Source organism: Misgurnus anguillicaudatus, chromosome 2 (assembly GCF_027580225.2).
Source record: "Misgurnus anguillicaudatus chromosome 2, ASM2758022v2, whole genome shotgun sequence".
NCBI lineage: Eukaryota > Metazoa > Chordata > Actinopteri > Cypriniformes > Cobitidae > Misgurnus > Misgurnus anguillicaudatus.
Genome location: NC_073338.2, coordinates 34,450,619 through 34,466,146, shown reverse-complemented (window position 1 = coordinate 34,466,146; position 15,528 = coordinate 34,450,619). Strand labels below are relative to the sequence as shown.

At 36.2% G+C, this 15,528-nt stretch overlaps 1 protein-coding gene across 1 annotated transcript in view; it reads right to left on the bottom strand.

The window, feature by feature from the left end:
- Positions 1-4,018: 4,018 nt before the first annotated feature.
- The window catches only part of ccdc39 (coiled-coil domain 39 molecular ruler complex subunit), a 54,755-nt gene continuing 43,245 nt past the window's right edge, over positions 4,019-15,528 (bottom strand). The window contains exons 16-20 of the mRNA XM_073854125.1: positions 10,142-10,248; positions 8,744-8,884; positions 7,920-8,099; positions 6,259-6,347; positions 4,019-4,666 (exon numbers count right to left, since the gene is read on the bottom strand). Of these exons, the coding sequence (XP_073710226.1) occupies positions 4,396-4,666; positions 6,259-6,347; positions 7,920-8,099; positions 8,744-8,884; positions 10,142-10,248 (788 nt within the window). The 3' untranslated portion in view covers positions 4,019-4,395. The remainder of the gene's footprint in view (positions 4,667-6,258; positions 6,348-7,919; positions 8,100-8,743; positions 8,885-10,141; positions 10,249-15,528) is intronic.

The following is a 15,528-nucleotide window of genomic DNA, read 5'->3' as shown; positions in this document are numbered from 1 at the left end:
ACGCTGAAAAAGTTTGAGAATCACTGGTCTAGAGTATTCGACCACCAACTGCACCATCTACTGATCAGATGTGTTTGACTTTTATATGGTTTATTATCTTACTGATGAGTACCATTAAAAAAACTTAGCATTTCATTCTTTAGTTTTTCATACACAATGGTTGACAAAATCACTAAAGTTAAAACCAACATCTTCCTTCCGTTTTAGTGGCAAATAGGTATTAAACAAACAATTGAAACAAAAATAGCTCATTGCATGGTTGATGTGTTAATAGGAAACTTTAATTTCTTAAGTATTGCTTTTGATTCAAACAAGAAAATTTGTCACTGTTATTCCATAAATAGTTGACTGAATAGTAGCTGTCGTCAAAAACACCTTCATCCTGAGCTGTATGACGTACATCAAAATATTTCCAAACAAGTAATCCCAAGTTTACTGTAAAGAGCCGCATGCATAACTGAGATGCATGAATGTATTTTGGCATATTGAGGACAGACTACTAATAATACCATCAGTATCAAATGTATTATAAAAAGTTATCTCCACAGATAGACTAGAAGTGCAGTACAGTGTTTTGCATTTACATGTAAAAACAACTATTAGGACCTGTCTATTCATTTTGGTTCTTCTCTTTTGAAAGATTCATAATAACCACATAATGAATTAAAGTTCAATGCATTATCAAGAAAACAAGCAGCTTTACATTCCATTAACTTATGAATGTGGTACTGAATTGATCAAAATGTGTTACATGATGGTTTTGAAACAAAATACCCAGAATTCATTTGAAATGCTTCTTTTATTGGATGTATACAGTACACTGAGCCACTGCCCTATGTAAGGAAACATGAAACCTGAAACATGGTTAATAATAGTAATTATATCTATTGAGTTTCTGTTATTTTGAATGATGCTCAGTTTCTTAAATAGACAAATTAAGTAATATGGTTACACTTTATGATAACATGAATCAAAATGAACTAAGACATGAATGTATTGAACTAATGCTATAAGGCATGTACTAATAATAGAGTTATCATTAAGTACAACCTATTTTTAGTTAATGTAATAATTAACAATGAATTAATGTGTTAAGTGTGCTTTTGAAATCTTAAATAACTCCTTTAAAATGTTTAGTTTTGACATTATGTCCTAGAACAGCAATTTTCCAGTGGATGTGTGATTTTTCTGACGTAATAGTAATTGTGAAAGTATATTTAGGAAAAAATGCATTTAGGTAAACTTTGTTTTAAAATGTATTCATTACCAAACAAAGGATTACTTGCATGGTAATTATTACAATTATTATGAAATTCACTGTAAAAAAAATGCCTATAGATGTATCTTATAAAAAGTAAGGCAAGTGGCTGCATTGGATGTTGTTTAAAGTCGAGTCAACTTGCAGTCTTTTTTAAGTACAATAAACATTGCAATGTTACCTAATACAAACGCAACAAAATCAAGTTGAGTTAATTAATATAACTACACTGTAAAAAATCTTTGGTGCCTTACATTTTTTGTTGAATCAACTCAGATTTACAAGTCATGTCAACTTACTATTACGTATCTTGACTAGAAATGAGTTGCTACAACTTATTAAATATAGTTGAAAAAAATCAACTTCATTTTATAAGTTATAACAATTTATCTGTAGTTATAACAACTCACGTCAAGATAATAGTAGATTGAAATGACTTGTAGATCTGAGTTTTTTCAACAAAAATATTTAGAGCAGCAAAGATTTTTTTTACAGTGTAGTACTAGTCAGATTAACCTACTTCTCTTGGTACAGCTAATTTATTTACGGGTTGCTACAAGTAACCTGTACTAATTTAAGGTTTTATGAACTTTATGTTCTTAGTAAAATTCACCTAATCATATGTGAATAAACATTTTAATTGAATCCTGGCTATAACCTCAGAAAATAAATCTAAATGTCTATATTCTAAGCACTACAGCGATTAACTTTACATAAACATACGTTGTCAATAACAATTACAAATTTAATTGAAGACAAAAGATAGGAAGATAGATTGAAGACAATAACGTCTATACACCAGTCTTCTGAACAATTATAACTATAAAATTCAAATAAGAAACATAAACTCTCGAAGATAAATGAACATTAAACACTAAGAAGTCTTTCTTTTAAAACACATATATTATTATTATTATTAATATTGTTTAATTTCAAATTTTACTCTCCAAATGCAGTACCATGCAATGCATGCTGGGATGTTTAATAAAATCATTCATGTAGTTTCAACACAAAATTATTAAATACATTTCTTGCAAATTTAAGTGGATGATACATGATAAAATAAAGTTGAATTTACTCAATAATGTATTCATTTAGAATTACTCAAATGATTCACATTTGTATGTTATTTTAACTCATATTTAGATAAAAAACAAGAATTCAAAAGGTTTAATACAGTTTACTCATTTTATTTTTATTAAATCTACTAAGACACAGAAACACTTTTTACAGTGATGATACAACTGCCTCTGGATGAGGGACAAATGTACAATATATATGGAAAATGTACTTGAAATAATAAAGACACAATCAAAGTGATTAAAACTATTATCCCAGCAACCCTGAGATGATGGACAAATTCCCCTAGTTTGAAAATCAGAGAGTTTATGTTTCTGCTTTCAAACAAACAATAAAGAAACAAACAAAATGGGGAAAAAACGTTTCATTATATATTTACTTTTTCTACTTAATTTAACCACTGAAATATGGATATTTCTCTTCAAAAATACAACATTTTGAGCAAAAAGCTTAAAAAATTGCGTTTTTGTAAAGGAATTTATGTTAGAGATCAGACTCAGAATGACTATCAAACATAAAGGCAGTTAAAATAAATCATTAAATCTTTTTAAATTCCGTTTTTGATAAATTTTCGATAGTGGATAAAAGCGGTATTACACTTTCACTTTGAAATTCGTCCAGAAAGGCATATTTATTAGTTAAATATGAACTCATAAATGACGAGATAACTCGTCAATGGCGGTGAATGAGTTAAAGTAACTTTTTAAGTTAATCCAACTTATACTTTTTAGAGTGTAAAAGGTTAAAACATTACAAGTAAAAGAACATTTAAACATTGGTGGTACTGGGCATTTTTTGGATGCTTCTCACAGTGATGTTAGTCGTTGCTTTGTATTGATCTGGTATGAAAGTCTCCATCTAAAATCACATTTAAACATATTAAACCGTCATCTTCACAGTAAAGGAACATAAATATTCCTGGTATATAATGTGTATACATATATTTATATTATATAAGCTAACTTAATTTACCTGTTGCACAAGGGCCTGAATCTCAGGTGAATCCATAGACAGATCAACTGAAGATACGGCTGCTATTCTATAAAAAGCAATTCCTGGACGGTCTGTGAAAAAAAAGAGATCTTTGAGTCGTTACAATAATCATTATATACCAAGGTTACACCAACAGGTTAAAAGATTTTGTATAAACCAAATATGACTTTCACCATACCAGTAGGCTGTATTGTTGGTTGAGTTGGCAAACTGATTGTGTTGTTGTTTGAGGTCATCATACCAGCGGTCGTACTTGCTTCTGTAATAGTAATTGCTACGAGTGACATTAAACAAAGACATTAGTTACTGACCAGTTCAATTTATCAGCCACATTAGACCAGAGACGGTACAATACTGCTAAATTTTCCAAAATTATGTGTTATTGAAGTATTTTGGTATTTGACTGACAATTAGAGATTTACTTACCAGTGTTTGAAAAACAGAGAAATCCAACAAACAGGATAAAGTGAAACATTTTCTCAGATGTCCTGCAAACAATCTGTTTTGAAGATGTATGTTCATGACAATCTGCGACACACCAGGTTTATATGCTGTATGGGGGCGTTACACACTCATGGGTTTCCTGGGAGACCGGACACACCCTAGCGCTACCAACCCAAACACAATAGCCCTCAGACAGTAGTATTTCTCTAGTTTCTTGTAACTGATTCTCCAAGGATCAAAGCATTTCATGGAAGTAGGGTTTTATTGCGTATACTCTTGTGTTCAAAAAACACATCACAGTAGAAATGCATACAATGACATTAAGCATTGAAAATCACACATCATCAGGGCAGAGTTATAATTCCAATTGAACAGAAAGAAAAAGTAAAAAACAATTTTTAATTTAGTTTTTTTATTCTTGGAAGTGATAACGAGTCAACAAACAGAACCTTCTGTTTATAGTCAATGTCTTACAATGTACAGTAAAGCTCCTTGAATGTGTGAGCAATTACCATAAACAAAGTCTAATTCAAGAGAATTTTTATTAAATAAATTAGACATTCAGTTACATCCAGTCTGAGAAAAAGACTTGTGAGTGTACTTGTTCACATAAAGAGGTGCTATGAATCTGAAGGTCTTTTGCCCTTGCTGCTGCTGCTGCTGCTTCCACTGCTGGTCGGGCGAGATCCTTGTGGGGACTTGACAGAGAGACCCAAGCCCAGATCCACTACCTTTACAGATGCGCCAGATTGGCTTCTGCTTCCACTGCTGGTGGGGCGAGATCCTTGCGGGGACTTGAGAGAGAGACCCAAGCCCAACTCCACTACCTTCACAGGAGAAGATGTGCCAGATTGGCTTCTGGGGCTGCTGTTAGCTGACTGATCTGAGGATCTGATACATGTGCAACATTTGGCAAAAGTTTAAAGGGACTTTTTACTCGAAATGAAAGTATTGAATAGGGCTGCAACTAACGATTATTTTAATAATCGATTAATCTGTCGATTATTTTTTCGATTAATCGATGAATCGGATAAAAAACAAGAAAAGCATTCATTTCCAACCCCTTATTCAAAACAGAACAAAAATCTTTAGAAATTACACAAACATGTTGCTCCTTGAACATACCTGAGCTGTTACAATAATAATAAAATAAAATAAAAATGGACTAACACACAAAAAATACACATGTATGCTTTACATCTGCCAAATATATAGACTTTTTTATGATGCATTTCCCATCAAGAAGCCTCTCTTGATGGGATCAAAAAGATAGTAAATGAGTACACTAGAAATAAAGGTACAAAAGTTGTCACTGGACAGTACTCTTTCAAAAAGGTACACCTTTGTACCCAAAGAGTGCATATTAGTACTTCAAAAGTACATATTGGCAGTTCAAAGATATATATTTGCTCCTAAATGGTACATATTAGGACTTTTTATAAAGGGTACTGCCCCAGTGACAGCTTTGTACCTTTATATTTGACTTCATGTGTTTTCTCTGATCAGATAGCTATCTCATTTGTTAAAACTGTTCTATTTACATTTGGCCACATACATGCGTCGTGTGAAAACGGAAAATGCTTCTTCTACTTCCGCGCAAAATGCAAATACACCATTCATTACTTCGCCTTAAAAAATGTAAGACGATGTTTATGCAACAAAAGGCGGCACTTACTGTATGTTGGGCCGGGCACGCGCGTCTCCTTGCTTGGCAGTCGGCATGAGCTGGAGCGCGCAGGAAAGGGCAGCAGGAGAGTGATGGCGCGATGATTTTACGTAAAGGTCCATGACGGGGAAAAGCGTTCATACAACTCCCTCTCAAAGTTTTATTTCATTGTTTAATATCAGTGGAGTTTGTCATTGGAGTTTTTTATTCGTTCTAGAAACTTTTTTTACCCGCTGTCGTCGCTCCATAAAGCATAAGCGTGTCGTCTTTGTTTGTTTACCTCTTTGCCGGCTAACTTCCAGGTGACGCGCTTACGTTTGGGATGAGTAAAACACTGACATGTGGTTTTCCTCTACCTTTGCTGGTTTTTTCATCTTTTCCCCGCCGCCCTGTCTTTTCTCCGCCCTGTCTATGAGCCGCCGAACTCTGCAAGCAACAGTGCGCGAGAGAGACCGACGCTGCGTCCCAAACAGCATACTTCCATACTATATAGTAGGCGAAAAGCACTACTTCACATACTCTTTGCCTACTATATAGTATGGAAATAGGCTGTTTGGGACGCAGCACGAGTGTGTTCACTCCGCTCCGCGCTTAACTGAAGGGTTTATTTTTTTCTTTTTTAAAATTAAACGTCTCTGCGTCACGCGACACGACGAATCGATAATGAAATTCGTTGCCAACACTTTTAGTAATCGATTTTTATCGATTTAATCGATTCGTTGTTGCAGCCCTAGTATTGAATAACATTGTTGGAAATGTGGAATCTTAATTTATTGGCGAAAGCTTGAATAGGTAAACATTAAAGGAATGTGTTTACCGAAGTGAAGCAGAACTCCGTGCTGAGCCGCACTTTGAGCTTAGGCGACTGGATGGGGTAGAGGCAGGTGAGGGCAGTGACAGATCAGCCTTTAATATGGAAAATAAATAATTCACTCAAAAACTGAATGATACTGCATAACAGACATAGTCAATGTAAAGCAACAATTCTTGATCGTAGCTCCTCTGAAAGCTCTTTTTGGGAGGTATGGCTCACATAAGCGTGTTGTTTTTGTGCAGAGCAAACTCCAAAAATTTGAGGGTTTTTTATCAGTCAAATTAATTGTAGTTCACACCTCCAAACGTATTATCTTAATGAGACGCCAGGTGTGCTAAAACCTGACTCCAAATTGCTTTTTTGTGGTCAATATCTCAAGGGTTCACATACTTTTTCCATAAGCACTGAGTTTTTTTGTTTTTTTTTGGGTGTTCACAATAAAGGCATGAAAGATCAGATATTTTTGTATAGTTACTTTTTAGACAAATTATGTTTGTCAATACCCTTGATTAGATCACATTTTATGAAAAATTTATTCAGAAAACTATGAAAATCCAAAAGATTCACAAACATTTTCCTGCTATTCTATAAAGTATTGCTCAACTTAAAGGGACATTCCACTTTTTTGAAAATATGCTCCAGCTCCCCTAGAGTTAAACATTTGATTTTTACTGTTTTGGAATCCATCTAGCTGATCTCCGGGTCTGGTGCTACCACTTTTAGCATAGCTTAGCATAATTCATAGAATCTGATTAGACCATTAGCATCGCGCTCAAAAATAACCAAAGAGTCTAAACATTTTTTCTATTCAAAACTTGACTCTTCTGTAGTTACATCATGCACTAAGACCGACAGAAAATGAAAAGTTGCGATTTTCTAGGTCGATATGTCTAGGAACTATACTTTCATTCTGGCGTAATAATCACTTTACTGCTGTAACATGGCTGCAGCAGGCGTAGTGATATTATGCATGCACTGCCCGAAAATAGTCCCCTTGGTTACTTTCTAGTGACCGTCAGTCTTAGTACACAATGTAAATACAGAAGAGTCAAGTTTTAAATAGTAAAAATATTGAAATTCTTTAGTTATTTTTGAGCGCGATGCTAATGGTCTAATCAGATTCAATGTATTAAGTAGTCGCGACTAATCGTTTGCAGAATAAAAGTTTTTGTTTACATAATATATGTGTGTGTACTGTGTATAATAATTATGTATAAATACACATACACACATGCATGTATATAAATAAGAAACATTTGCATGTGTATATACATGTTTATATTTATATATAATCTATATTATATATAAATATAAATATTTATTATATAAATATATTTTTTTCTTAAAATTATACATTTATGTGTGTGTATTTATATGAACATAATTATTATACACAGTACACACACATTTATTATGTAAACAAAAACTTTTATTCTGCAAACGATTAGTCGCGACTAATTGTGAGGGAGCACTAGTATTATGTTAAGCTAAAAGTGGTAGCGCCAGACCCAAAGATCAGCTGAATGAATTCCAAAAGAATAAAAATTAAATGTTTAACTCTAGGGGAGCTGGAAAAAGAGCATATTTTCAAAAAAAGTGGAGTGTCCCTTTAGTAGCATTATTTTAAGATCACACTGAGCATTATTCATCATGTCAAGCTGTACCTGCATGAAGTGCATCTGTAACAGTGATGACAGGTCAGGATTTTCTTCCATGATTTGCAGAAGCATCGTATTTACGTTTTTATTTAATTCTTTAAGTTGACGTAGCTCTATGTCACGTTCCTCAAACGTCTTCTCTTTGGTCTTTTTAGCAGACCGAATTTCTTTGGTATATTTTTCACACTGTAAAACAACAACAGAATGTGATTATGAATATAGTATCATAATATGTTCAAATATAATATTTGTAGCAAAAGCAAAAAAATGATATGGGTAAAAATGATAATCATTAGGATATTTTGTAAAGATCATGTTTTTATAAAATATATTTCCTACCGTAAATATATCAAAACTGTGAGTGGGTGCAGTTGCTAAGAACTTAATTTGGACAACTTTAAAAGGTGATTTTCTTCATATTTAGATTTTTTTGCAGATTCTAAATTTTTTAATTTAAAAAAGTGACCCTTATGACTGGTTTTGTAGTCCAGGGTCACATGTAAGGGAGGCTCAGATATGCCCCTTTATAATGTAACCTCTCATACTATAACGTATAATATGCCTACTACTTATACACCGGGATGTTTGTTATCAGATGAAATTCTATCCCACAGCTACCTTTTTAGCAAAAAATATTGTAAATTATCATGTCAATGATGTGTCTCCCATCTTACCCAATGTCCCATCCAACCCCACTCTCCCCTAGAGTCAATATGATATTTAAAAATGCTAATTGTTGGAGGAAAAAGTTAAAATTGTACATTCTGTAATGTCTGATTATTTTTCTTCAAACAAAGAGAGTGGTAGGTATTGTACTGGACAATGTTTACCTGTTTTACAGCTCTTTTCAATTTCTCCTCTTGAGAGATGATGTCTTTTTTGAGAGAATAGACTTGTGCTTGGATGTTTTCATTAGTTTCATTCTGGACTGCTTCCTCCTGAAGAAGAGTCTCAAGTGTACTAGACATGCCCTAAAATAAAAAACACAATGTAAACATTTTTTCAAACAATTTAAAAGGTTTGATTCATGCACCTAATCAAGTAGATATTAACCGGTGGGTTGCAGATCTATTCTAAATGCACGAGCATGCTATTCAATAAGCATGATAACTTAAAAAAGAATAGATGAAAAAATGATAAAATCAATCCAAATACTGTACAATTCATATTAATAAAAAGAAAAATTAGCTTGTTTTTGTGTGATCGTTTGATTTGTATGATCACATGTACTAGATTTTGTGGAGGTACAAATTTAACAATTTGTGCAAGTAGATTACATACAAAATCGACGCAAATTAATGCGAATAGACGCTAACTCACGCGGGGTTTGCAAATGACGCTAACTGGGCTGCGCAGTTGCCATGAATATTGTTTTTGTTTCTATTAGACACATTTGAGGTGAATAGCGTGTGTTTTCATGTCTTTGCATTGACTTTGTATGTAATGTACTCATGCAAATCGTTGAATTTGCGTTTGGTGTGTACGCCCTATTATGCTTCGTACACACCGAACGCAAGCATCGCATTCCTTAAGGGATGTAAATTCATGTCATGCTAATTTTTCATTTAAGTTTAATGTTTTTAACTTGTGCAAAGATGCGTTTAAGGCGAATAGGGCGTGTTTTTCGCGGCAATCGTCACCACGCTGCGCGAGTTTGCGTCTTTGCATTGACTTTCTATGTAACATACTCGAAATCAAATTCATATTTGGAGTGTACGCCTCATTATGTGCGTACACACCAAACACAAAGCAATGCGTTCCTCGCTTTAGATTACTTGCAGGATTTAGCTTTGTGTAATTGCGAATTTTGCGTTTCAATTTAATGTTTTCAACTTGCAACGAGACGCATTTAATGCAACAGCGCTTGTTTTCACGGCAATCATGCCTGCCAATTTGCGTCACTCACACCGCCCCACGTGAGTTTATTTTTTTGCATTGACTTTCTTTGTAATCTACTCGCACAAATCGTTGAATTCGCATTTGGTGTGTACCCCATTAGACTTACACACAATTGTTAGCATTTACTGAAATTGCTAGTTATTTGTGTAAAAAAATCTATCTATTTTCAAATTTTCTATGGTGGTTATGACCTTAACCATTGAATATTTCATTTCTTAACATATTACATTTACTTATTTAAAAATATTTAAGGTTGAGGTTGTTGCAACATTAGGTTTTCAGCTCAAGCAATCTGTTAGTGGTGTTTGGGTGGAAAAGCAAATATTTACTTCAATGTCTTCCTGTAGCTCTTGGATTTGTCTTTTCTTGTGCTTGTATTTCTCCTCAGCAGCACGTTTCTCTTCCTCCAGCTTCAGTTTCTCTTGATGCTCTGGACCTGAAGCAAGATTGTATACATTCACTGCAAGAATTTGACTGTATACACTGTATATAAGTAACATGTACATCAACATTAACAAGTCATATCTGTGATGCTTATAAACAGCAAATGATTCTTATTATGTTGGCTTGACAAAGCCAACATACTGTTCTTCGATCTAAGCTTATTATTATTATTATTATTATTATGTTGGCTTGACAAAGCCAACATACTGTTATTGCTTTTAAACTTATTAGTGGTGCTTGCATTTATGCAAAGCATCACTATTACTATTGCTCATACTTATTATGTTGGCTTGACAAAGCCAACATACTGTTATTGTAGTTAAACTTATTATTATGTTGGCTTGACAAAGCCAACATACTGTTATTGTAGTTAAACTTATTATTATTATTTTTCTTCTGAGACTAAATTTCTGCAGCTAACTCGTCCTACAGCTTTCAAGCTACATCCACCAAATTTTCCACGGACATTCTAACTGGTCTGAAGAAGTGTGCTATGACTTTTTGAAGGGATCCGACTTACAGAATTCCTAAAACGGGAAATAAAAATTCCGAAAGTCCCATTGACTTAACATTGGACAAACTTTGACGGGTTCTAGCTGCGAGCGAGAATTTTGTAGAAACTTGTGGTTTACCACATTTGAAGAGGCTGGCAGGCTGTGTAAGAACATACATCACATTGGGGTGTAAGTTTCACCCCTGGGGTGTAAGAGGCCCCCAAAATTCCCCATTGACTTATAACGGGGCAGGAAACACGCCCATATAAGGGAATAAAAACGTTCCAGATGGGATATCTTTGCTTTACAGTGTCGTAGAGATAAGTGGGTGGGCTCATTTTACTCGGACATCCAATCAGTCTCTCTGGATCATCCCATAGCAATTAAGCCACGCCCCTAGCAACCATTTTTGGGCACCCTAGCAACATCTCCCATAGACTGCCATTATAAAATGCCCAGATGAATATCTTTGCAGCACAGTGTCACAGAGACATGGGGGTGGGCTCATTTTACTCAGGCATCCAATCAGTCTCTAAGGATTCTTATTGAGCTATTAAGCCACGCCCCTAGCAACCAAATATGAGCACCCTAGCAACATAATAAACAAAGCCATATATCTCTGGATCCGAACATCATAGAGACATGGGGGTTGGGTCTTTTGGTCATGTTAGCTTCATGCTAGCTTCAAGCTAAGTCAAACTAGCTTCATGCTAGCTTCATGCTAGCTTTATGCTAATTTCATAATAAATCTTGCTAACTTCATGCTAAATCATGTTAGCATCGTCCTAGCTTCATGCTAATTCATGTTAGCATCATGCTAGCTTCATGCTAATTCATGTTACCTTCATGTTAGCTTCATGCTAATTCATGTTAGCATCATGCTAGCTTCATGCTAATTCATGTTAGCATCATGCTAACTTCATGCTAATTCATGTTATTATCATGCTAGCTTCATGCTAATTCATGTTAGCATCATGCTAGCTTCATGCTAATTCATGTTAGCATCATGCTAACTTCATGCTAATTCATGTTAGCATCATGCTAGCTTCATGCTAATTCATGTTAGCATCATGCTAGCTTCATGCTAATTCATGTTAGCATCATGCTAGCTTCATGCTATTTCAAGTTAGCTTCATGCTAGCTTCATGCTAATTCATGTTAGCATCATGCTAGCTTCATGCTAATTCATGTTAGCATCATGCTAATTCATGCTAATTCATGTTAGCATCATGCTAGCTTCATGCTAATTCATGTTAGCATCATGCTAGCTTCATGCTATTTCAAGTTAGCTTCATGCTAATTCATGTTAGCTTCATGTTAGCTTCATGCTAATTCATGTTAGCATCATGCTAGCTTCATGCTAATTCATGTTAGCATCATGCTAGCTTCATGCTAATTCATGTTAGCATCATGCTAGCTTCATGCTAATTCATGTTAGCATCATGCTAATTCATGCTAATTCATGTTAGCATCATGCTAGCTTCATGTTAATTCATGTTAGCATCATGCTAGCTTCATGCTAATTCATGTTAACATCATGCTAGCTTCATGCTAATTCATGTTAGCATCATGCTAGCTTCATGCTAATTCATGTTAGCATCATGCTAACTTCATGCTAATACATGTTAACATCATGCTAGCTTCATGCTAATCATGTTAACTTCATGTTAACTTCATGCTAATCATGTTAGCTTCATGCTAGCTTCATGCTAATTCATGTTAGCATCATGTTAGCTTCATGCTATTTCATGTTAGCATCATGCTAGCTTCATGCTAATCATGCTAACTTGATGCTAGCTTCATGCTAATCATGTTAGCTTCATGCTAGCTTCATGCTAATTCATGTTAGCATCATGCTAGCTTCATGCTATTTCATGTTAGCATCATGCTAGCTTCATGCTTATCATGCTAACTTGATGCTAGCTTCATGCTAATCATGTTAGCTTCATGCTAGCTTCAGGCTAATCATGCTAGCTTTATGTTAAATCAGGCTAGCTTCATACTTAAACATACTAACAGCCAGATAGCCTACTAAACTAAACTTCTGTCAAACCGTTTTTAACGTTCAGGCCAGGCTTTGTCAAGCCAACATAAAGTTTGTCAACAAACTTTTCTATCTAGTTATTATTATTTTTATATCTGGACAAAATTTCGGCGCGTAACTCGTCCCGCACGGTTTGCCGTAGTCCCATGAAAGCGGGCTCAAATCGACCGGTTTATTGAGGAGAGGTGTGCTATGACTTTTATAAGGGATCGGGTGCAGGATTTCCGAAAGGGGGGCAAAAAATCACCCAAAAAATCCCATTGACTTAACATTGCGCCCAACTTTGACCAGTCATAGCTCCGCTCGAGGATTTTGTAGAATCATGTGGGTCACAACATTTGAAGAGGGTGGTAGGCTCTGTAAGAACATACATGACATTGGGGTGTAAGTTGTACCCCTGGGGTGTAAGAGGAGCCCGAAAATTCCCATTGACTTATAATGGGGCAGGAAACATGCCCATATAAGGGAATAAAACAGTTCCAGATGGGATATCTTTGCTTTACAGTGTCGTAGAGATAAGTGGGTGGGCTCATTTCACTCGGGCATCCAATCCGTCTCTCAGGATCATCCCAGAGCTATTAAGCCACGCCCCTAGCAACAATTTTGGGCACCCTAGCAACATCTCCCATAGACTGCCATTATAAAATGCCCAGATGGATATCTTTGCACCACAGTGTCATAGAGACATGGGGGTGGGCTAATTTTACTCAGGCATCCAATCAGTCTCTCAGGATCCTTACATAGGTATTAAGCCACGCCCCTAGCAACCACTTTTGAGCACCCTAGCAACATAAAATTCAAACAGTTATATCTCCGCATCAGAACATCGTAGAGACACGGGGGTTGGACCGTTTGACTCGTGACTCGGAGTGTAATCATTATGGGATGCCAATTTTTTCCCTAGCAACCAAATACAGTACCCTAGCAACAGAGTAAACAAAGCCTTATATCTCCGCATCAGAACATCGTAGAGACACGGGGGTTGGACCGTTTGACTTGTGACTCGGAGTGTAATCATTATGGGATGCCAATTTTTTCCCTAGCAACCAAATACAGTACCCTAGCAACAGAGTAAACAAAGCCTTATATCTCCGCATCAGAACATCGTAGAGACACGGGGGTTGGACCGTTTCACTCGTGACTCGGAGGGTAATCACTCGTTGATGCCATTTTTTTCCCTAGCAACCAAATACAGTACCCTAGCAACAGACTAAACAAAGCTTTATATGTCCGCATCAGAACATCGTAGAGACACGGGGGTTGGACCGTTTGACTCATGACTTGGAGGGTAATCACTAGTGGATGGCAGTTTTTTCCCTAGCAACCAAATACAGTACCCTAGCAACAGAGTAAACAAAGCCTTATATCTCCGCATCAGAACATCGTAGAGACACGGGGGTTGGACTGTTTGACTCGTGACTCGGAGTGTAATCATTATGGGATGCCAATTTTTTCCCTAGCAACCAAATACAGTACCCTAGCAACACAGTAAACAAAGCCTTATAACTCCGCATCAGAACATCGTAGAGACACGGGGGTTGGACCGTTTGACTTGTGACTCGGAGGGTAATCACTAGTGGATGCCATTTTTTTCCCTAGCAACCAAATACAGTACCCTAGCAACAGAGTAAACAAAGCCTTATATCTCCGCATCAGAACATCGTAGAGACACGGGGGTTGGACCGTTTGACTCATGACTTGGAGGGTAATCACTAGTGGATGGCAATTTTTTCCCTAGCAACCAAATACAGTACCCTAGCAACAGAGTAAACAAAGCCTTATATCTCCGCATCAGAACATCGTAGAGACACGGGGGTTGGACTGTTTGACTCGTGACTCGGAGTGTAATCATTATGGGATGCCAATTTTTTCCCTAGCAACCAAATACAGTACCCTAGCAACACAGTAAACAAAGCCTTATAACTCCGCATCAGAACATCGTAGAGACACGGGGGTTGGACCGTTTGACTTGTGACTCGGAGGGTAATCATTATGGGATGCCAATTTTTTCCCTAGCAACCAAATACACCACCCTAGCAACAGAGTAAACAAAGCCTTATATCTCCGCATCAGAACATCGTAGAGACACGGGGGTTGGACCGTTTGACTCGTGACTCGGAGTGTAATCATTATGGGATGCCAATTTTTTCCCTAGCAACCAAATACAGTACCCTAGCAACAGAGTAAACAAAGCCTTATACCTCCGCATCAGAACATCGTAGAGACAAGGGGGTTGGACCGTTTGACTCGTGACTCGGAGGGTAATCACTAGTGAATGGCAATTTTTTCCCTAGCAACCAAATACAGTACCCTAGCAACAGAGTAAACAAAGCCTTATATCTCCGCATCAGAACATCGTAGAGACACGGGAGTTGGATCGTTTTACTTTTGGCTTGGAGTATAATCATATATGTTCCCCAGAATTTTGCCACGGCAAGCACCACTCACATTTTCTTCAGGAAATGTACCTATCTAGTTATTATTATTATTATTATTTTTCTTCTGAGACTAAATTTCTGCAATTAATGCGGCCTACAGCTTTCAAGCTACATCCACCAAATTTTCCACGGACATTCTGACTAGTCTGAAGAAGTGTGCTATGACTTTTTGAAGGAATCCGACTTACAGAATTCCTAAAACGGGACATTAAAATTCCGAAAGTCCCATTGACTTAACATTGGACAAACTTTGACGGGTCATAGCTGCAAGCGAGAAATTTGTAAAAACTTGTGGG